General features: G+C 37.5%; 1 protein-coding gene across 1 annotated transcript in view; it reads left to right on the forward strand.

The window, feature by feature from the left end:
- Positions 1-5,425: 5,425 nt before the first annotated feature.
- Positions 5,426-23,576, forward strand: part of FXR1 (FMR1 autosomal homolog 1) — a 58,076-nt gene continuing 39,925 nt past the window's right edge. The window contains exons 1-2 of the mRNA XM_057738059.1: positions 5,426-5,490; positions 22,268-22,320. Of these exons, the coding sequence (XP_057594042.1) occupies positions 5,440-5,490; positions 22,268-22,320 (104 nt within the window). The 5' untranslated portion in view covers positions 5,426-5,439. The remainder of the gene's footprint in view (positions 5,491-22,267; positions 22,321-23,576) is intronic.

A 23,576-nucleotide genomic window follows, 5' to 3' on the forward strand; every position in this document is an offset into this window, starting at 1 on the left:
GATAGCTCAGAGTCCTAACCGCTGGACATCCAGGGAATTCCCAAATTATTATCATTATTTTTTAATATTTATTTATTTATTGGCTGCGTCAGGTCTTAGTTGCAGCACGCAGGATCTTTTGTTGCAGCGCATGGGCTCTTCATTGCAGTGTGTGGGCTTCTCTCTAGTTGTGGGATCTTAGTTCCCCCACCAGCGATCACTGACATCTCCTGCATTGGAAGGTGGATTCTGAACCTCTGGACCACCAGGGAAGTCCCCCAAATGATGTTTTATTATGTATTTTTTTTGTTGAGAGCATTTTTACTATGTTTTTACTTATATTTAGTTTTATGTCAACTCTTCATGATCTTTGTTCATTTTTCCGTGGAATTATTTGTGTTTCCTTATGACTTATGAGATCTTGGGAATTCGCTGGTAGTCCAGTGGTTAGGACTCTGCGCTTTCTCCACCAAGGGCCTGGGTTCAGTCCCTGGTCAGGGAACTAAGATCCCGCAAACGGTGCAGCCAAAAAAGAAAATAAACAAACTTTAGTAAAGAACTTAGTTGTTTTTACTCTTGGATAACTTTTGACCTTATGATAATTTTTTTTTCTTTGAGAAGTTTTAAGTGTTTATGTACTCAAATTTACAATCTTTCCCCACTGGCTTCTGGGCATTTTTTAATGGCAGAAACAATTAAACAATAGTTTAAAATTTATCCATACTTACTTGTACTATTTTCATGATTATTTTTGCACTTAAAACTTTGTTCCAACTGGAATTTATTTTGATGTAAGTAGTAAAGTAGGGATATGCATTTGTCAGATTAATTAATGCTAACTGCTATATTAAACAACTCTAAAATTTTTGTGGCATAACATCAAAAAAAGTTTCTTTCTTGCTCACACAGACTCCAAACTAGAAAATAACAGATTTCATTTGGACTTCAAATGGGCAATCCATATTCAGAGCGCATGCTCTGAACTTATAAATTATTCTTCAAGTGGGTATGTAATCTACTCATTTCTGCTTTAAGTTCAACTTTATATTAGCTTAGGGCCTAGGGTGGAATGAGGCTCAATTTCTTACTTGCAAAATAAAACCAGTATGGTTTCTTTCTTCATCCTGGGTTGCCTATCTCACAGGGACTCTATACAATATCAAGACAACTGAACTCAACAATTTGGTTTTATGTAATTTATTTTATATTAGTTCTTATACTCAACGTCTGATAATGTATTGTGATTGAAAAAAATCAAAGATGCCTGTAGAACAAAAGTTAAAATATTTTAAATTATGACTCCTGAGTCTTTCATTAGCTATTTATAAAGCACGGCACAATGTGTTTTGGAAACTGTTGGTTAAAATATTAAAAGTTATTTTAGACTTTCTAAGTCTCTGTTTCTTGAGGAAGAAAAACTCCTATAGTCTCTATTTAGTCAAGTTAAAATTATTTTCAAGTGAACTACTTTGAGAAGATGTAAAATGATGGTAGCATGTTTCCATATCACATTTCATGAAGACAACTCAAACTAAATACAGTGCCACAAAATTGATCAAAATCTTAAGCTCTTAGTGTTTTACGAGCTGTGTATACGAAGTTTCATTATGTGTGTATTATATTTTTAAGGAACATTTTCCTATTTATCATTTTAAAAATTAGAAATACTTTTCAATGTAGAAAATTTGTAAAACATAGAAAACATGAAGAAAAATAATCATTCATAACGTAACTGCCTGAAGATAACCACTGTTATTTTGGTAAACATCTTTAATATATTTTCATGCAATATATGTATATATTTTCTGTACAAAATTGATTCCATATACAGTATTTGACAGTCTTCCTTTTATAGTTATAGACATTTACTCATATCAATAACATTCCTCTAAAACTTCATTTCTAATGGCTGTGGAATATTCATGGTATAGTGTTTAAAAAATGAAAATGAAAATACTTTTTTTTCCGCTGAGAATCAAGTGACATGCTCATTCCAAAAAATTCACAGTGCAAAAAGAATATAAAAATTATAAAATTTACATCAACCATAAGTCCACCTTCTAGAAATATACAACTGTTAATATCAAATTCCAAGCCATATATATATATTATATATGTATTGAACCCATGCCCCTGCAGTGGCAGCACAGAGGCCTAACCACTGGACCGCCAGGGGAGTCCTGCACACACATTATTTTAAAGGTGATTATGCTTGCTGTTTTGTGACTGTTTCTTTAAAAATTTTAAAAATTTTACTTATTTCCCAGTTTTATTGAGATATAATTGGCATTCTTTTCCTTTTGATAATGAACGTCTTTTCAAGATGATGAATATGGATCTATAAGAAAATTTTAAAGTTTGTGTAATATTCCATTATGAATATAACATGGGGACAGTGACCAGGGTCATGATATGAGCCTCAGAAATGGAAAGGTGGGGGACTTAAATCCTAGTTCTGCTAACTGAAAACTCAGGTGGTCTTAGATAAATGACTGGCTGTGAGACAGGCTGGGACCTGGGACCCTTTGCTGCAGTGCTGCAATGCTTGCAACCTGCACACACCTTTCCTCAAGCCACAAAATACTAAGACACTATAAGGGACTAAAAATATATGGGACTAAAAATATATGGGACTAAAAATAACTGCATCCATGCCCATTAGGGCAAATTCTGGGCAAAAGATACAAAGAGACCAAAAACCCAGCTGCCACTTTTGAAGAGCCTAGAGCAAAAGCATGGTACTGGGAATGCCCCCAGCACACTGACACCCCCTAAGGGTGGGCAAACCCCCTAAGCCACCCCTCTGGACCAACCCCTGGACACAACCCCTACCCTCACCCCATTTAAGGAATGCAAGCAAGGGAACCTGTCGTTTGTTCTCACTACCCCTTGCTGCAGTAGGGGTCCCGAGATAGCCTTGCCTGAATTTCTCATCTGGCCTCTTATCAATTTCTATTAATTAAGGAGGCGAAGAACCCTGGTGGGTAACAGTTGCTACAAATCAGTTGCTTAATGGAAATCATAAGGTCTACCTAGCAGGAGTAGTAAGGTGTTAGTGGGAAGGGATTTGGGGGGGGTTGGTGTCTAAAAACTCAAAATGTTTTGAGCATGCAAGGCCTGAAGAAAACCAATCTTTACTCTTTAAAGTTCAGATAATCTGGGTTTTGTCCAAATGGAACGTTCACAGCCCTACCCAAAGTTACTTGGCATTGAGAAACAAATGTGAAGGCCAAGGAAGGAAGGAGGAAGGAAGGAAAGAAGGGAGGGAGGGAGGAAGGAAAGAAGGAAGGAAGGAAGAAAGAAAGACCGTTAAAGCAAAGCAGGACCCTCATACATTGCTGCTGGGGAGGCAAATGGTGTGGCTGCTTTGGAAAAGAGTCTGGCAATTCCTCAAAAGATTAAATGTGGAGTTGCCATATGAGTCAGCAATCCAATTCTAAGTATATATCCAAGAGCAATTAAAAGATCTGTCTATACAATAACTTGTGCTGGAATCTTCATATCAGCATTATTCTTAACAGCTAAAAAAGTGGAAACAAACCAACTGTCCATCAACAAATGAATGAAAAAGTAAAATGATGTGGTATATCATACAATGGTATATTGGAAAATAAAAAGGAATGAGTAGTGATATATGCTATGACATGGCTGACTCTTGAAAACACTCTGCTAACTGAAAGAAGCCAGTCATAAAAGACCACATGTTATTCCATTTGTGTAAAATGGGGACTTCCCTGGTGGTCCAATGGGTAGGACCCTGAGCTTCGGGTGCAGGAGCCCACGGTTTGATCCATGGTCAGGGAACTAGATCAGGTATGCATGCCACAGGTAGGAGTCCACATACCACAACTAAATGTATAGACTATGCAAATCCATAGAGACAAAAAGTAGATTAGTGGTTGCCTAGGGCTTTGGGGGTTGGGCTGAAATGGGGAGTGACTGCCAACAGGTACAAGGGTTTTTTGGGGAAGTGGTGAAAATGTTCTAAAATTGATTGTGGGGATGGCTGCATAATTCTGTGAATATACTAAAAACCACTGAAATGCACACCTTAAATGGGTGAATTGCATGGTACGTGAACTATATCTCAATAAAGTTGTAAAAAAAAGCAAACTAGGGCATTACAGCTCTGAAAGATCATAATAACATGGTATATAAAGTGTTGGACACATGAAGCCCTTAATAAATGGTGGCTATTACGCATTGATGGGTTAGTGTGTTTGCATTTTCCTCATAATGCTGAACATTTTAAAAAGAACATTCTGTACATAGCAATATACAGCACTTGCGAAGCCTCCATTTCCTTTCCCAACCTTTGGAGATGTAGAAGTGCTGGGGGAACATTATGTACATTTTTAAAGGACCCCCTTTCCCCAGAAAGGCTACGACTAGGTTAGTGGGCATTTCCTTGAGATGGTTAGGGTGCAAGCAAAGCATCCTTTTCTAGTTTTTCTGTTAAAACGAAAATACAACACACAGAAATGAATACTTCCAGTATTAGTTCTAAAGGCCTTGCTTTGGGAAAAAGTTTTAGTATTGTTAAAATAGGTAGTCAAAGTATCTCCATCATAACCCTTACCGTATTGATGTCGGTTCTGGTAGAAAAGCCATACAAATTGGTTCTGCTTTGATCCTGTTTGTGGAAGCTCGCATGCATTGCAGCAGGGGAAAACGTGCTCTCCCACTCTGTTACCCTAATTACTTCTAACAATGATATTACCCCCTAAATTCTGCTGCAGGTTGTGAACACATCTAAGTCGAACTAGAAATACAGTTTGACTTTTTAAAACAGCTAAAGTGGTAACTGGTGGGGAGAGGGCTAGACCGAACTGTGCGAGGAGGTGTGGAACTGTGGAATTCGAGCCAGGAGAAGGCCACCGATTTTTTTAAAAAGAGCAAGGCGAGACAATTTAGAGCACATAGTATCTCCATTTTTAGGCTCCCTCTTTCCCTCAAAGTTTGTGCCGGTGGGCAACTGAAGCCCCCAGAGTTGCTCTTCTCTAGGAGAGGAAGCTACTCCAGGGCTACCAGCACCTCAAGGAAGTTTCAGGGGAGGATGCCCGAGCCCGGCGGAACGCAGATGTGTAGGGGAGGCGGTGCCCGGGCAGTTCACTCCCGGACAGCTGGAGGCCCCGACTGGCTGGGGCGGGCAAGCTGCAGGCACTGGGGGGCGGGGACGTAGGCGCGGGTCAGCAAAGGTCGGGCGATTATGTCGGGAGGCAAACCCGGCGTTGCTGCGGCGGGCGGAGCCGGGGGCGAGTGATGTAAGGAGCGGAGGGATCCCACTGGGAGAATCGGCACGACGCGGTGAGACACCCCAGGGGTGTGGGGCGGGGGTGATCCCAGTCCCCGCCCTGTTTTCCCTGCCCCTCCCCCTGCCTCCTTCACGCCCCTCCCCCCTCCTCCCCTCTGGTTGGAAAGTTTCTAGAATCTCTTCCCAGCGGCCTTTGCGGTTCCAACATGGCGGAGCTGACGGTGGAGGTTCGCGGCTCCAACGGGGCTTTCTACAAGGTACCGACCCTTTTGCCACTTTGTCGGGCCTTCTGGGGGCTGGGACAGGCTTGGGGAGGGTTGGTGGTCCCGGAGAGTGAGGTTTGGGGTCCAAAAGGGCGGCAAGGCCAGAGCCCGAGGCCGCTGGGTCCATCGCTTCTCCCCCCGACACTCGCGGTTTAACGGTCTCGGGGGCCCGGGCTCCGTTATGTTTTGAAACAACACGTCGTACATCCCTTGCGTATTGCTACTTATGAACCACCTTCTTGGATGCTAGTGTGGCCCTTGGCGAGCCGGTGAGGAGAAGCTGAGTAGCGGCAGGGAGCTCCCTGGGAGCAGGCCCGTGCGCCGGGAGGTGGGGGAGTCGTGAAAGGAGGTAGTGGGATTGTGTGGTCACAGCCATTCCCCCGCCCCTCGGACTGGGCTGAGCGGGAGCGCCTCGGCCCGCAGCTCCCGACCCCTCCCCACCCCCTTGGGGGGGCGCCTCGCGGAATCTTAGGAATTCACCTTTGTACTAGGGTTTTGGGCTAATAAACTTCAGTGTCTGAAGGGGGAGCGGGTGCCGGATTGAGGGTTAGGATCGAAGAGAAAACGAGAAAACCTAGAAATGTGGCGGGTAGAAATATTTTTTTGCGGTCTGGGAAATTGGGCGGCGCCTTAGCCCTTCTATTATGGAAGAAAAGGCGAGAGTTCTGGGCTTTAAGATTTAAAATGTGAAATGGATTAAGGAGACACAGGTGGGGAGGTGACTAGTTTCTTTATCAGTTACCCAGTGTTTTGGGAAGGAGGTGTTGATCCGCCCCCCCTCCCCCCAAGGTTTTTTGTTTCCATCGGGAGGAAGGAGGTGCATTACTATGGGATCGGGTCTGGAAAATGGAAGAGGAATTCGAGAGTAGAGGAATTTAGTAGAGGCTTCAAATGTAGGGGTGACAACTGAAAATGAAATCCTTACAGTTTAGTTTTGCCATTATAACGGTCCCTTCTCCCTTTCTCCCAAAGTATGCCACGGTGTTACAAGATCAATACAAAATCTCCCCAGCTGTTGCCTGTCAGTCAATCTCGCTAAGCCAGCATCTCAAATGTTTGAGTGTCCTGGCTATTTTTATGAAGGGCCTTCTCCTGATACAGGAGTAGTATTGTGAGTACGGAGAATGTATTCTCGCTGGGTTTCGTTTCAGCGTGCCTTTTATCCCCCAGGGAATTTTATTTTATTAGGTGGTCGTAATTCCTATTTTCAGCGTTGTTTTTGCTTTCCTAGTTTACTGATTAGCTATGTGGAATTGGTTTAGCTATCACGTGGTGATAACGTACTGGGGAATCACAGTTGGCGTCTAAAGGATCTCCCTAAGCTTTTTACAAGTTTAAATCTCCTTAGGTGGTTAACATAAAGTAAAAACAGTGACTGCTTGGTGAAAAGGAGTCTTTTAATGCGTGACTAGTTACGTTATCAGTCTAGGTTTAACAATTTGGTGTCAGACAAAAGACCTAAGTGAAATTTGAGTAGATGCTTCATTAATTTCTGTCCTTTTTTTAATTTTTAAAGTTTTTTAAAAGACTTTTTTGATGTGGACCATTTTTAAAGCCTTTATTGAATTTGTTACGACTATTGCTTCTGTTTTATGTTTTGGTTTTTTGGCTGAGAGGCACGTGGAATCTTATTCCCTGACCAGGGATGGAACCCACACCCCCCTGAATTGGAAGGCCAAAGCTTAACCACTGGACTGTCCTGGCAGTCCCCTTCTGTTGTTAAACCTAATTGTTGCTTTCTCTGAACAAGCGCAGATACAGTTGTGGCACAATGCACAAAGAATGGGTTTATCAAACTTTTCCTGTCAAGGATAGATAAAGTTCATCATTTTTGCATTATTCTCACTATTTGGCTCTTCAGTTCTGTGTAATGGAGGTGTGCATTTTTTCCTGGCATACTGAAATACAGAAAAGATTATTTTGCCTTAAAAAATTGTTTTAGCATGTTGATGGTAGATAACACCATTTCTTTTTATACAAGTACATTTTATTTATGTTGCTCACCTGCTACACATTTACGATTTTTTTTTTTAAGTTTATAAGGTTCAATAATAAGATCGTTAATATTAAAGTTTTAGTAGAGATTGTTTACCATCTTGGTTTGATTTCCCATAGTTTTTGTGTTTTATTTTGCTTTTGTCAATTCATGACCCAAATGTCCCCATTTTGGAACTCTGAAGTATTTATTGTTGACATCTATCCGTCCTCTACAAAATCTGACTGATTCTTAGACTTTGATTCCATTACCCATTTTGGCCTAACAAAATAAAGTAAGGTGGTTCTATGGCAGAGGTTGGGAAGGACAGTAGCCACATTGTATCTACTGAGATAGCACTTGAAAGTTTGGAATTTTATGTCCTGCCATCAACCACTTATGCATGCACTTTGTGAAAACTATGGTCTTCAGAACTCTGGAAGAGTGAGGATGATGAAGTGGGAGGAGCCCTGCATTTGAAGTTAAACACACGGGAATTCTAGGCCTCTACATACTCATACTTCAGCTTAACATTATCTAGCAATGCACCCTTGATCAAATATCCCTGGGCCTATAGTCAGGCCTTTGAAGTAGTTCAGCAATATTTTTTATCCCATGAAACTGTCCACTAGGAAAAAAATTGGCTCACTGCACAAGCAGTTTTATTAATTTTAACTACATGAATTTTTTTGAGATTAATTTGCTTATAGTAAAGCGCATCTTTGACATACAGCTATGTAAGCTTTGGTAAATGCTAACAGTTGTGTAACCACTACCAACAGGATTTAAGGCATAGAGTAATCCCACCATCTCCTAACCTAGAGTGATTTCTGTCCCCATAGTTTTGCCTTTTCCAGAATGTCCTAGACGTAGAATCATACAGAATACTCTGTAGAGTTTTCAGTTTGGCTTATTTTGTTTAGTGTGGAAGTAATTTTAAGTAATTTTTTCTAATTCAAGAAATAATACATGGTCAGTGAGGCATTTTAGGAATTATCAGAAAAAAACAGAAGTTGCCTTGAGATAGTAACATCAGTTAACATTTTGGTGTGTTTTTTCCTTTCAGTGGTGGTTTTCTTTTCTTTCTTTCTTTTTTTTTCAGTGTTTATTTACTTATTTAGTTGTACTGGGTCTTAGTTGTAGCATGCATGTGGGATCTAGTTACCTGACCAGGGATCAAACCCAGGTCCTCTGCATTGGGATTGCAGATTCCTAACCACTGCGCAACCAGGGAAGTCCCCTCAGTGGTGGTTTTCAGTATACAGGTGATTCTGATTTTCCTCCTCATTTTCTTCCCTTTTCTCTGCCCTGCACACGCCCCCCCCCCCCCGTTGTGATATGTGAATTGCCATTGAAGAATTTCAGTCATGGGATTAGTAGCCAGTGTCATGCTTGAGGCAGTGCTTTGTAGAAATTGATTAAAGATTTTTACTGGAACTGAAACTTTATTTCACAAAATAATTGGAACCAATGAAAAGCTGAAGATTCAGCCTAAAAATAGAATAGTTTCCTTCCCCCCCACAATATTTACACAAATAATTGCACACTAAATACTTTTTTGCATCCTGCTCTTTTTACTTAACAACAGTGTACCTATGGTTGTTAAAGAGATAAAAACTTGATATACTCTTGTTTGAAGCTGGGAAATATTTGGTAATTAAGCACTTGATAGAGGATGTCATTTTATATAAAAATTTGCTTTTATAGCCTTTTTTAATCTGGAGTGCAGCTTCATAGAGTTTGTACTACTGGCCATTTAAGATGCCTTTTTTCTTTTCCTTTCCTTTTGAAATCTTTCAGGTAGAATTTACATTCTCCGATAGTGTATTTAGAGTTGTGTAACCATTACCACAATCTTATTTTAGAACATTTTCGTTACCCCCAAAAAAGCTTTGTGCCCATTTGGAGTCATTAAAATGCTTTTTAACTGATGAATATGATCTTAAGGTTTGTAATAGCATTGCAGCTTGCACAGCCATGGGCAGAACATAATTTTAAATAGCAGTTGAAAGTAAGTCACTCAATTTCTGGCTCTTGGAGAGGAAAGTTTACATGGGGTTCCAAGGAAATGTGTGATCTCTAAGATGGCTGAATGAATTTTCAGGCCTTCTGTAGAAGATAGAATTATTTTTAAAGCTCTGTGATTTCTCTTTTTGACTTTGTAATTGATCAACTACAAAACATTTTAATATACTATGATAGTTCCAAAATTTCCTTTTTGCTTTAGCTTAATTTAGTATTAAAATGAAATTTGAGAGTAAATTATGCAGTAGGTTTATTATCGCTAATGATCATGACTTATACAGTTGTAGTAAAGGAGTTGTGTTTTGAAAATGTACTGACTTTTCCAAGTTAGTATAGAATATTGTTGATTTCTTCGTGGAGGTTAGTAACTGAGGAAAAGATGGTTGCTGCCTTATTTTGGAAACACTGTAAAGTTAAAAACATGCAGTTCCAAATATTTTGAAGCTATTTTTAGTTTTACATGTTTTAAAATGCAGGTTTTTTTAATATGTAAAAGAACTAGGATTTAACTAAGTGAAAAGGTGACTTAATTTTTTAAAATTAAATTTAAATACTTTTCTGTTGTTTTGTTTTTATATTACAAGAACAGTATGTAATTAATGAAAAATCTGAAACAAATGCAAAAGAAATCGTAGTCTTGTTTATCTAGAGAATCCTTTTTTCTCTCTTTTTTTAAGCTCTTTATTGGAATATAATTGTTTTACACTTTTGTACCAGCTTATGAGGTACACCAAAGTGAATCAGCTGTATTTATATACATATCCCCATATCCCCTCCCTCCCGCGACTGCCCCCCACCCTCCCCGTCCCGGCCCTCTAAGGCATCACCCATCATTGAGTTGATCTCCCTTGAGAATATGTTGTTAAGGCCTTGGCTTTACTTATAGAAAATATGCTTTTTTCCATATTTTTTTTCATTTATTTATTTACTTATTTATTTATTGGCTGCATTGGGTCTGCATTGCTGCACATGGGCTTTTCTAGTTGCGGTGAGCAGGGGCTGCTCTTCATTGTGGTCGTGGGCTCGTTGCAGTGGCTTCTCGTTGTGGAGCATGGGTGCGGGGCTTGTGGGCTTCAGTAGTTGTGGCACATGGGCTCAGTAGTTATGGCTTGTGGGCTCTAGGAGCGCAGGGTCAGTAGTTGTGGCACACGGGCTTAGTTGCTCCGTGGCATGTGGGATGCTCCTGGAACAGGGCTCGAACCTGTGTCCCCTCATTGGCAGGCAGATTCTTAACCACTGCGCCACCTAGGAAGTCCCCATATTTTTCTGTGTACCTGTATATTTTTTATATCATCAGAGGTATCTGTGTATTCTGTAAGTAAAATAATAGTTTACTATTATCAGTTTACTATTACTATTGTCTATGTTATTTACTGTGTGTTCTTTGTGGCTTATAATTTTGTGTTTCCTAATTTTGTTCTCTCAGGGACTGCATTGAGGTATGTGTTTTATCCTCATTTTACATATTAGGAAACTGACAATAATTAAATAGCTAGTCCAGGTTACACTGTAACTGAAATGAGATTTAACTCCAGGACTTATCACTTTCAGTTGCCTAGTTCAGCATAGCATTAGAGGTTCTCCAAAGGAAACCTCAGGGCAGTAACCTTATGTTTTAGCTAGGAAGACAAGGCAGACACTTGACTGGATAATAATTGAAGAACTAAATTCTCTACCACGCTGTTAAGAATGTAGCAAAATTGCTTTTTCATAGTTGAAGAGCAGTATGCATTCTACGATTGACCCCTAATTCTTGTACTAGCTAGTTTGTTGAGGCCTTAGGTTTTTCATTTGCAGTGTGAGGCACTTGGATTTCTTTTTGACAATATATCAAGTGGTGGAATCTACTAGGTTGTTAGTTCACCAAGGTCCTTTCTAGCTCTAGCAACAGTAAGAGCTATTATTTATTGAGCACTCAGACTGTCAGACTGTGCAGGTCCTTTACATGAATTTATTTTATTTAGGCTTCTCAATCACAGTGAAAGAGATGTTAGTTACCCCAGTTGAGGAAACTGAGGCTAAGCAAATCTATTCATAAAATTAATGGGCCTATTCAAGATTCAGGCTTATGTTTCGGACTCCCAGAGAGCCTGATCTCTTTAACCATCATGTGATATTTTTCCTAAGTACAAATATACGGCTTACCAAATTATTACTTATAAATTATTCTGATGAGTACAGTGGGAGTTAAGAGGACTGAATTGGGAGGATTCCTGGAGAAATGATTTGAGCTGTGTCTTCATGTTACAAAACTCTGCCCTTTCCAATATGATAATCACTAGCCTTGGGGCTGAAATGCACTAACCTGAATTGAGATGTGCTTTAATTGTAAAATTCATACTAGCTTTCAAAGACTTAGTATGAAAAAAGGAATCTAAGACTCCGTAGTTAAAATATTGATTACATGTTGAAATAGTATTTTGGATATATAGGGTTAAAGCTATTAAAATTAACTTCACCTGTTTTTTTTTTTTTTAATTTAATTTATTTATTGGCTGTGTTGGGTCTTCATTGCTGTACACGGGCTTTCTCTAGTTGTTGCAAGCGGGGGCTACTCTTCATTGTGGTGTACAGGCTCCTCACTGTAGTGGCTTCTCTTGTGGAGTGCGGGCCCTAGGTGCGTGGGTTTCAATAGTTGCGGCACATGGGCTCAGTAGTTGTTGCTTATGGGCTCTAGAGCACAGGCTCAGTAGTTGTGGTGCACGGGCTTAGTTGCTCCGTGGCATGTGGAATCTTCCCAGGGCAGGGCTCGAACCCATGTGCCCTGCATTGGCAGGCGGATTCTTTACCACTGTGCCACCTAGGAAGTCCCACCTGTTTCTTTTTACTTGTTTTAACATACCTAGAAATTTTAAAACTGGGTATATGGCTCAAATTATAATTTGTGCTGGATAGTTATGATTTATACCATCCTTGTTAATTTTATATTATTGATTATGTAAGGTATTTTGGGAAATGTTTGATATGTTTTTAAGTATATATGTATATATATGTAGACGAAACTTCCTGTTCAAATAACGCTTAAGTTTACCAGTTTATTATAATATGAAGGATATGATAAAGGATACAGATGATACACAAAAGAGAAGTGATACAAAGGGCTAGGTTTAGAAGGGTCTCTAGTGCAGGATTTTTGGTCCCCATGGAGTTGGGGTGAGCCACTCTTTTTATACAAGGGTGTGTTCACCAACCCAGAAGCACCCCGAACCCCCTACTATGGGTGCTTTTATGGAGGCTTCATCATATAGCAAATTTTCTTAAAATGTAGCACCTCTTGGTAAATCTTGGCATGGCAGTTATCAGAAGACTTGAGAAAATTCTTTGGCAGATGTTTAGCTAATAGTAGTAAATGCTCTTGTGATGCTTGTGTAAAATTTTCTAGGACCAAATAAAGAATAGCTTGAGCAAAACAAAATTAAGCAATGCAAAGCATTACTTTTGTTAACCTGTATGTGTAATATGTATTTACAGGTACAACAATCTTTTCAGTTTATTTTGCCTTACATTAAAGAGGCTGAAAACCATGTCAGAATTGAACCAAAATTAAATCTACGTTAAATGTCAGTTATAACTTGCCTTCCATACTCTAGCCTCAGCACTTTCTGCTTAAGCTTTTTGGGAGCATGAGTTGAGGTCTCCCCCAGTAACTATGAAATTTATAGTTACTGTTGGCCAAGCAACACAGCATATCCCTGTTAGTAATTCTTCAGAATCATCATTCTCATGTTTTGGGTTTCTCTCTCTGTGCCTTCATTATTCTGGCTAATTAATAATAGTAAAACTTCCTAAGACTTCTTAGGTGGTCCAGTGGTTAAGACTCCGAGCTCCCAATGCAAGGGGCAGGGGTGGTTTGATCCCTGGTCAGGGAACTAAGATCCAAATGCTATGCAGTGTAGCCAAAAAAAAAAAAAAAAAAAAACCCCAATAATAATAGTAAAACTTATTTTTTGTTTTTGCTTTAATAGTTCTGCAGGTTCTTTTCAAGTCTTAAGTTATCCAGTGACTTGATATGTGTAGTTAGTACATTAACAGACCTTCAGTATGTATTTGTTGAATGAGCAAATGAATCAGTCATTTTTGGTTTCTGGACACTCTTTGACGTTAATCTTTGTATAAATGCATATATACAAAACTAATTTTGTTATTTCTGATTTTGATTCATAACTGAACTTCAATTTTTTTCTTTTTAGGGGTTTTGCTTGATCCTGGTTAAGTTCAAATATTGTCCCAGAACTTTTATGAATGTATAGAACTATAGGGAACTTCAGTTCTTGGCAACAGGGAAGTCGTTATAGTCTTGTGTGGCCATTTGAAACCTTTAAATTCTTTCCATTTTGGGAATTGTTGGATATTATAAACTTGTGAAGTTAATAAGCCAAGAACATTACTAGTATGTAAGCATTAGTAGCTATTTATATATTCTTATGAACTCCTTAGATTTCATTCTCATTTTTTATTCAGAAGTTAAATGTTCAGTACTAATGGATGATGGCTTGCTTTGAGTAACTTTTTTCGTTAAAAGAACTTATTCCATAATGATGCAGTAATTTCTGTAATGCATAATGTAATTAGTAAATTTGTGGATTTTATTTGTAGAACATGTGTCCATTGATTTGAAATAATTTCTAGATGTAGATGTAGGTCCTTTTAAAAAAAAAGTGTATTGTTCAAAGTTAAGAAAATTTTTGGTTGCAGTTAACAGTCTTGAATGTGCTCCTTACTGGAATCAAATGACAACTCAGAATCTTTTAGGTGTTGTATGTAAACATCAAACAAGTTTATTACTTAGAATGTAGATTTGAGTCATTAGAGATGGAAAAATTAAAAAGATGTGGGGAGTGATAATGTGTGTATATATGTCCTGTATGGAAAAAGTGCTGATTGACAGAGTATTAAAGATATATCTCAACTCTTTAAAAATATTGATACATGCATATGCAAATATATAATTTTATATATATGTATAAGCATATACAGACTTGCTTTATTGTAGATTCCCCTCCCCCCCTTGGTTTGCCTTCACGGCTTGATCTCTCATCCACAGTTCATTTAGGTAGCCTGTTTTAGCCAAGTTTTACATCCTGCCAGATTTTTCTTGTACTCATAGAATGTACATAGATACACATTCAGATACAAATGTAGATGTTTTTTCAGTACTGCTCTATAAAAATACGGTAATTTATATCTTGGCCATTTTCTCTTGGAGTGTAATTTATTTTTTAATGTTTACATATTTCATCTTAAGAATTACCATAAAATCCAGCCATTCAACAGTTAATAGACACTTTGTTTTCAGTTTTTTGCCACTCCAGGTATGTTTCCATTGAATAGATTTCAAAGAATGAGATAGCTTGGTGGAAGGGAACTTTTAATCTGTTAACTCTAATAAATGTTAACAGGTTACATTCCAAAAGGCTTAACACTTTGTGTTTTCTCAATTGATGAATGTCAGCTCTTTTTTTTTTTTTTTAACATTCTTGACAGAAATTAGCCTTATAATCTTTGATTTTTGCCAATCTTTTGGATGTAAAGAGTTAGCTCATTGCAACTTTGATTTGCAAATCCCCACTTGCGAAGTTTTAATGTTTGTTGGCCATTTGGATTTGCTTTTCCATAAATTGCTTGTTTTTCCCCATTTTCCTTCTGGGATCTTTTTTCGCTTTTTGAGATTTCTTATGACTCAGTATAAGAATCCCCCTTCCCCATCTATAATCTGTTAACTCTCTCCCTGGCCATAGAGAAGTTCTATTTTTTATGTACTGAACTATTTTTTCACTGTGAAGGCTTCAGGCTTTCCAGCCTGGTTAAGACAGCCTGTGTCCAGATTATACATTTAATTTCTTAGGGTTTTTTTTTTTATAATATTTTATTCACTTATTTCATATTTACTGCATCAAGATTTATTTTGAATATTCATAGGCAGTTGTGTTAGCACCATGTATTAAATAATAATCCTCTGCTTTAAAGTTTGGTTTTTTTGTTTTGTTTTACACATGGGAAAATCAGGTACTGTTCTGGTTAGCCAGATCTTACTCACTTCTAGAATTGGGTTGGGAGGAAGATGTCCAGCATCTAGGAGAGCTGGGTCCGGTTTAGGGTTGATAGAATCTTCTGAGAATTGTTCCAAGCATTCTCTAGGATGCTCTGGGAAGACCATATAGAGTCCCTAAAGGATGATATTATGACTTGCTTTTGGGTAAATAAAGCCAGTTAAGAGTCTACTTTCCTTTCTTGGCCCTCTCTTGTTTTCCATACCCCATAGTGAGTAGTGGATCTGAGACCAATCTTAACAGTAAAACCAGTATGCTGTATTGTTCAGTAAGGTTTTTTTTTCCCCTTTCCCTGATAAGGAGTTCCTTCTGTATCTGTTAACTGTATACACAGTCCAGAAACACGAAGTGTTTGTTTATTGTAAATTCTTTGAATTACTTGACATAAAGTTTAGGAAGATGAACTGTGGTATTGGGGGGGCGGGGAGTAACTAAGTACTTTTGGCACACCTTTGAGTGCCAGGGAATACCTTAGTTTAAGGAGCTTCAGCTCTTTCAGTTTGCAGACTGAGACTCTTATGTGTAAAATTGCTTAAAGATGACCACTAGGTCTGGGAGTCCCAAAGTCAGTTTTCTCAACCTAATAGAGTTTCTCATCTTAATTTGTAGAACAAAGAAACACCATTTTCTCAGTTCTTCCAAGGATTGTACATAGCTAGTACTATTCTAGATGCTTGGGAGAGAGGTTAGCTCATTACACACAATGAATGCCTTAGTGATTGGGCTGTATTCTCTTTGAACCCTGATTAAGAAATAGTTTGCTGTATTCATTTTTCTCTTTTTTTTAATCCTGTAACATGGGTCATACATGTGTAGAGTGCAAAAGCAGGACAGCAGGTGATTCTGACTGTTGACATATTGATTGATTTTAGGTATAAAAGTAAGCCATGGATGGAGATGTGTGTATAATTGGAAGTTGGGTTTTAGAGCACAGTGAACAGGTTTTTTTTTCTATGTGTAGATTTGGAAAATCAGTGGAAGAGCCATACAATTTTATTGTATTTAAAATGGCATCAGTTGTAAAAGGCACTAAAAAAGAAGAAATGTTGCCAGTTCATCTATGAGTGGTAGTTTTGTCTTTTAGAATTCTTGTTCTCTGCTTACTGAAAAGTTATCTTTAAACACTTGCATACTAAAATGGAAAATACAAGCAAAATAAATTGGCTAAAACATCTTTACATTCAGATGATTGTGTTTCTTCTCACAATATCTTTCTCAGTGCCATGGAGAGCATTGATGTTGCAACCATACTTTAAAAGAGCCCTCCTCTATTATCTCCAGGATTTTCTTCCAAGAATTTTCACCCACTCTGGAAGTTTTGATGCTGGTGCTTTCTTGATTTTATCAGAAGGTGTCAACAGAACAACCTTCTGGTAAGAAACCTAAATCTTTCCTAAAATGGTACTTCATTGGTTTGCTGAATGAACCTATCAAGGAGTTGCAATCAAGTGCCACAGAAAATTGCAAACAAACCTAGTCTGAGCATGCTTAACTCTGACATTTATATTCTGGCAGCCATTCGGCTACTGGCTATTCTAAGATACCATCAATTGTAGGAAGCATCCTGATTTCAGGGATGCAAGATTGTTAGAACTGATGAGCTGAGAAGGTAGACTAGGGCCAGAGGATGAATCACTAAATAAGCTGATAATTGATCAAAGAATAACATTTTGTCAGTCCTTGAAAAACAAAAACCTGAGCTGAATTTTGCATAAATTATGCTACTGACTTTAACTTTCTCATGGGTTACATTACTTTTTTGTAATTACATTTTTCCACAGCAGTAAATTTTAATTCTGGAGTTTGGGAAAATGGAGAGTTTACCCTGTCAGAGGAAAGGCCCTACAGGATCTAACAAACTGATCCCAGTGCCTTTTAATATATTGAGAACTTTTTTTTTTTATCAGTTTCTATTTTTATTTTATTGAACTGTAGTTGATTTACAGTGTTGTATTTCTGTTGTACAGCAGAGTGACTCAGTTATGTATACATATATTTTTCATATTCTTTTCCATTATGGTTTATCACAAGATACTGAATATAGTTCCCTGTGCTATACAGTAGGACTTTGTCATTTATCCATCCCGTATATAATAGTTTGTATCTGCTAATGTGAAACTCTCAAGCCATCTCTGCCCCCCACCCCCCCACAACCACAGGTCTTTTCTCTGTGTCACTCAGTTTATTTTTTTAGAAATACAGCATTTTATCACAAACTTGCTTGAGTAATTGAGCCATCAACTGTAATGTTTTAATACATTGGAAAAGACATCTAAAATGTAGTTATTTGACTGTTGTGCCAAGTAAATGTAAACATAAAATCTTTAAATCTCATGCCAGTGATCCTGAGAAAGACTTAAAAAAAAACTGGAGTAGGTCTTAAATTATATAAGAATACTTGATCAGGTTTGAAGGAGGCAGTAATGTGACTGTGAGAACGTTTTACTTCCTTGGGAGAATAAATGTGAACTAGAGGTTTGATTCCTGATGAATTCTTGCTTTTACCACTTGAGATAAGAGTCATTAAAAACATAGCCTCCCTTTAGGAAGATTGTTCTGTTCCTTGATGGCCTTTTTTGCTCAATCTATTTTAAAGTTTAAGAGTTACAGCTTTAGGGTGTAAGTTTTGGGTTTTTGGATATGGGCTTCCACTTTAAATCTCATTTTGAGGATTCAAGCTGTCTGACTTTTGGCAGTAGTTTGCTGGGTATTAAGGTTTTTTAAGTTTATATTTCCCCCTTTATAAGACATGCAAGTTTAGTGTAGTAATGAATTGCAATAATAGCAGGTCATTGTAGTGGATTTTTGAAAAATCTAGAGTAGCAGGTGAATTTGAAATGATACTTTGCAGACAAAGGAATTTTTTGGACTAAGATGACATGTTCCTAATGAGTTTAGTGGGAATGTTCACAAAAGGATTCATGGATCTCTGTATATTTCTAAGCCATCATTCAAGCAGAGCCTCTGATAAATTGATCAGTATTTTAAACCAGGGTAGCTGCCTTTCCAGTTGTGAATTAGATTTTGGTGTTTTGTTCTGGGACTTTGCCTTAAATAGGAAAGGTGCTTTATTTCTTCAAAATAATATTGCTACCAGACTTAACCTTTTAGAGTTTAAAACTGAATTAGCAAAAGCATTTTATCATTTAATTGATAATGATTTAATAAGAAGAGTTCCAGACAGAAGATGAGGTTTTAAATTCAGCATTTATAACCACCTAGGGAGTAAAACTTTGGGGCTATATAGACGTGTGTAGTTTCAGCTTTCCTTTCTCTAAAATGAGGGATCTGGAAGGTCTGTAAAAGAAATTGTATTTATCTTCAGAGTGGCTTTCCCACAGACCGGGTCCATAATTTATCTGTTCTGATTTTTGACTATATAATCTCAGTCTTTCAATTTCTGAAATTGATTCATGTCATGTTTATTACTGCTTAATCAACAGGATTTTTTCCCCCTATGACTACACTCATCAAGTTGAAAAACCTTTTGTCCTGTAACTTCAAAAATGTGTGTTTAAGTTAGGCAGTTATCTGGAACCTCACTGTGTTCTTTCCACAGGCCATTTAAGCTCCCATGTCAAAATTGCCAAACACCTTATTTTTTTTGGTCTTGATTATTGTAGTTTTAAAATAAATTTTAGTATTTGGTTTGAATAGTCTTTTCTCATTATTCCCTATCCCTATATAAAAGTTGCCTTTTTGAATGCCTTCTTGTTTGTTTTTAAGATAGACTTCGGTGTAATTTTATTAAGGTTAATCCCTTATTCCCTCAACAGAATTACACACTCCTTAGTGTTTTAGTGGGATCCCATTTAGGGGCATATTGAAAATTTTATAATATCAAGATGTAAAAATGTGATGTGGTTTACATTTTCCTAAGTATTCTATTTATAGTCATTAGTCAAGTTTCACGGATGTCTGCACGTAAGTTGTGTACATTTTTTTGTTGTTGAGGGCGTTTCTAGGACTTTGTTAATAGAAAAATTTTTTTGTCTGTTTTATTTGCCAGCTGCTTATTTTTAGCTAGAAAAGCTAATTGATTTTGGTTAACTTGCCATCTTACTGAATCTTTGAGTTGTCTTTTAAAATTTTTATTTTAGGCTAGATTGATTTTGAAAAAACAATTCTTCAGTTAGTGCTTCCAGTGCTCAGATTCCTGCTATTCCCTCTATCCTTCCGTTACTCCTAATTTACACATTATTTTTGGCATTCCTGGGTTTTTAATGGATGATGCTCTATTTGTTATTTTGTTAGGGATAGCATTATAAGATATTTTGATTACACTTTAAATATGTTACAGTGCCTTTTTACTTATCGATGATTATTTTAAGTTATAGTTAAGAGTTTCAAGTGTAAATATCTACCAGGCTGTGTGAAGAAACAAATTAAGGGACCATTTTATGATGGCTTGAAATTTTCCATGTTTGTATATATATTGGGAGAAGAAAAAGAAATATCAGTATTCTGAGAAATAGTGGGTTCTGGGCCAGATGAGTATGAATAGAAAAAGAGACCAAATCCCCAAGGATTGGACTAACAGGGAAGACAGAAGTTATAGAGACTTAGTCATAAAATCCCGTGCCTCTCCCCTCCACCCCCCAATGCCATGTGCAGGAAAATGTTGCCCGTTGTTATTTGTTGTCTCCTGACCCTCAAACATTTTGGCAAAGACCTAACCCTACCATTTTTGATCTCTTAAGTATATAGGGACCTACTGTTATTCTGGTAAATTGAAAAGTGTTGACTGTGTCCTGTTTCAAATGCATCAATTTTACAGAAATCTGACCATTAGAAGCCCCTTATCCCTAGACTCTAGGATTTGGGGATTAGAATATGTTTTCTGATTGCTCACTATAGTTCAAATACACTTTATTTGGGTGTAAAGTTTTTAGTTTATTTAACCTTATGCCTGAAAGGTATTAGCAAGACGAGGGTTCCAGAGCTGTATTTTTTTCTTAAAGTGTGTGGACAGTGTGTGTACCCAAACAATGCTGATGTTTCTGGTAAAAGTAAAGTGGGAGTGGGGAGCAGTATAAGCACTGATTTTTTTTTTTTTAGATAGGAAAAAAAAGTTTTTATTATAACGAAGAGTAGAATTTTCCAGTGATTTGGAGCTCTGATTTGAACTTAGCCACTATACAAATTACACAGAAATGATAAAGATTAATGAAAATTCAAACTCTGAAAATTGTGATGGACTAGAAAATGTTAGTGAAAGTTTAAATGTGACTAATGACTGATGGAAAGATGTTTTATTTACTCTAATATTCATGAACTTGGTTGTTCTCAGTTTATGAAAATATTTCTTACAAATGGCAAGGTTATAATAGAGATGGATTTGCTGGTAACATAACTATGAAAGTGCTGACCAAAATGATTGCTGAAAGTAGATGTGTGGATGAACCTAGTAGAAATAGAGAAACTGGCCAGGAAGTCATTGTTGTAGCCTGATCAGATAATCACAGCTTGAACTGGATGGCAGCTCTTAACTTTTAGCTTTGGGAGGAGAAAGAACAAAAGATGTCTTCAGAATTGCAAGGCAGGAGCTACTATAGCATTCTTTTTTTAAAAAAATAAAATTTATTTGCTGAGTTGGGTCTTTGTTGCTGCATGTGGGCTTTCTCTAGTTGTGGCGAGCAGGGGCTACTCTGTGTGATGTGGTGGCTTCTCTTGTGGAGCACTGGTTCTAGGCGCCAGGGCTTTAGTAGTTGTGGCACATGGGCTCAACAGTTGTGGTTCACAGGCTCTAGAACGCAGGCTCAGTAGTTGTGGCGCACAGGCTTAGTTGCTGTGCGGCATGTGGGATCTTCCCAGACCAGGGCTTGAACCTGTGTCCGCTGCATTGGCGGATTCTGTGGATTCTTAGCCACTGTGCTGCACCAGGGAAGTTCCTAGCACTCTTGAAAGGAGAGTTTTAGGCCTCATATGAAGATATGTGCATTAAAATTTCCCATAGCGCACGTCATTCACAGGCATTTCTACCTGGAGAGAGATCAAGGCCAAATTACAGAATCATACAATTTAATAGCAAATGTGAGAGGAGGGTGCTGAGAGACTAGCTATATAACATATATATTCTGTGACTGGTGATCCTACGTTATTAAAGAAAATAAAATGAGTTTGTTTTAGTCTCTTCTGTTACCTTCTCTAAGACTTTCTATCTTCAATTCCAAAAATTTTTTGGGGTGGTAGTGCTGATCTGTTTGCTTTTGAGTTTTTCCAGTGTAAGTTTGTTTCTTAGTCTTTGCCAGTTTGCTTAAAATAATATCTGGCACATAGTAAGTGTCTAAATATTTTGGGAGGTAGATGAGGTAAATAGATGTATTCATTTTTGCTGTGTTTTAACCAAGTGCTGCAAGTGTGTGTGTTTAGTTAGTTTACAGTGTACATTATGGAGTCTAGTGTGATAGATACAAAATACTTAGAAGAGTATTTACTAAATACCTAGTGTAAGCATTTGGCTAAGGTTGAGAACATTGCAGTTCTTATGGACAGTAATACAGTGTCATTTAATTTCAGTTGTAATCATGAAAGAGAGGTTAATTAACTTCCAAGGTCAAACAGTTCATGAATGATGGTGATGAAAATCAAACCCAGATTAGCCTATTCCAAGCTCTGGGTTATTATCAGTACTCCACATTGTCTTTGTATCTCTAATATAGTGGTTTAGAGTTAATGTAACATTTAATTGAATATTTATCTCCTTTTAATTTTTTTACAGGGATTCATCAAAGATGTTCATGAAGACTCCCTCACAGTGGTTTTTGAAAACAAGTAAGTTATTTTTTTATTGATAGAGATCTTAATTTTGAAGATAGGTCGTGCCAAACTGTTTGCTTTTGGCTGTTCCTATTTTCAGTGGAAAATGAGTGTGCTTTGGGTGGGAGTCTTTGATTTGATTATCTTTTTAAGTTCAGATAATTTTAGTTTTTGATGACTTCACCTGGTTTTCTGCTCACAATTCACTCTGCTTTTTCCATGACCCCTTTCTTTGCCAAATCGCATGTGGACATGAATCACTAAGTAGTTTTGTGCAAAAATAGATGGCACAAATATAATATGCTTACTTCTTAAAAACCCAGAATTTTGAAATGATATTATAGAAGGCCTTCCAAATGCCTACTAATAGAATAAGTATTAGGCTGCCTTTAATTGCTTGATTATTCATAAGGAATAATAAATAGTTTTATAGATATTGTAAAGATTAGGTAAAGTTGTGCTAAAAATGTTAAAGATGGTGTGCTGGACTTGATTAGGAAGGGTTATAAAGGAGCGCTGTATAATTGAAGGTCAGAAAAGAACTGGTCAACTTTCACTTTTAAGCTGCTTCTGGAACTGCCTGAAAAGATATCTGCCCAACAGCTGTTTCATGTGGAAACAAGTGTTGAGATGATTTCTGTCTTTGAGCAGCTGTGATTTAGACAGTAAAGATGAAAAGAAAGCAGTTAAATATCTTTTACTTGTGTCTTTTTTTGCCTAGCATTGGCACATAGAAGCCATAGTACTATTTTACGTGCTGGTGTACCTCCCAGGCATATAAATGACCTGTTAGCACTTAAAGTAGGAAAGCATTTTAACTTCATCAACTTAGTTATAAAATACAACACACAAGAAATTAAGCCACAGCTAAAGTAGTAGTTTTAGTACATTCGTATTTGCTACAAAGATTATAAGTAAACTTTTTCTAGGTTTTTTTTGTTTCTGTTTTTTTGTCTTTTTGACTTGAAACAACACAAATTTATTACCTTAAAGTTCTAGAAGTTTTACGTTCAAGATCAGTCTCATTGGTCTAACACGATGTCAGCAGGGCTGCAGGAGAGAATTTGTTTCCTTGACTTGGCCAGCTTCTAGAGGCCATGTGCTTTCCATGGCTTGTGGCTTTTTACCCCATCTTCAAAGCCAGCAGCATAGTGTTGTCACATCTTCTTCAGTGACTGCTTCTATCTTCACATCACCTTCTCTGACTTCTAGGTTTTAATTACAGTGTATGTGTTCATTGTAGAAAGGAAATTCTACCTAAGAAAATTAAA

Source organism: Hippopotamus amphibius, chromosome 6 (assembly GCF_030028045.1).
Source record: "Hippopotamus amphibius kiboko isolate mHipAmp2 chromosome 6, mHipAmp2.hap2, whole genome shotgun sequence".
Taxonomy (NCBI): domain Eukaryota; kingdom Metazoa; phylum Chordata; class Mammalia; order Artiodactyla; family Hippopotamidae; genus Hippopotamus; species Hippopotamus amphibius.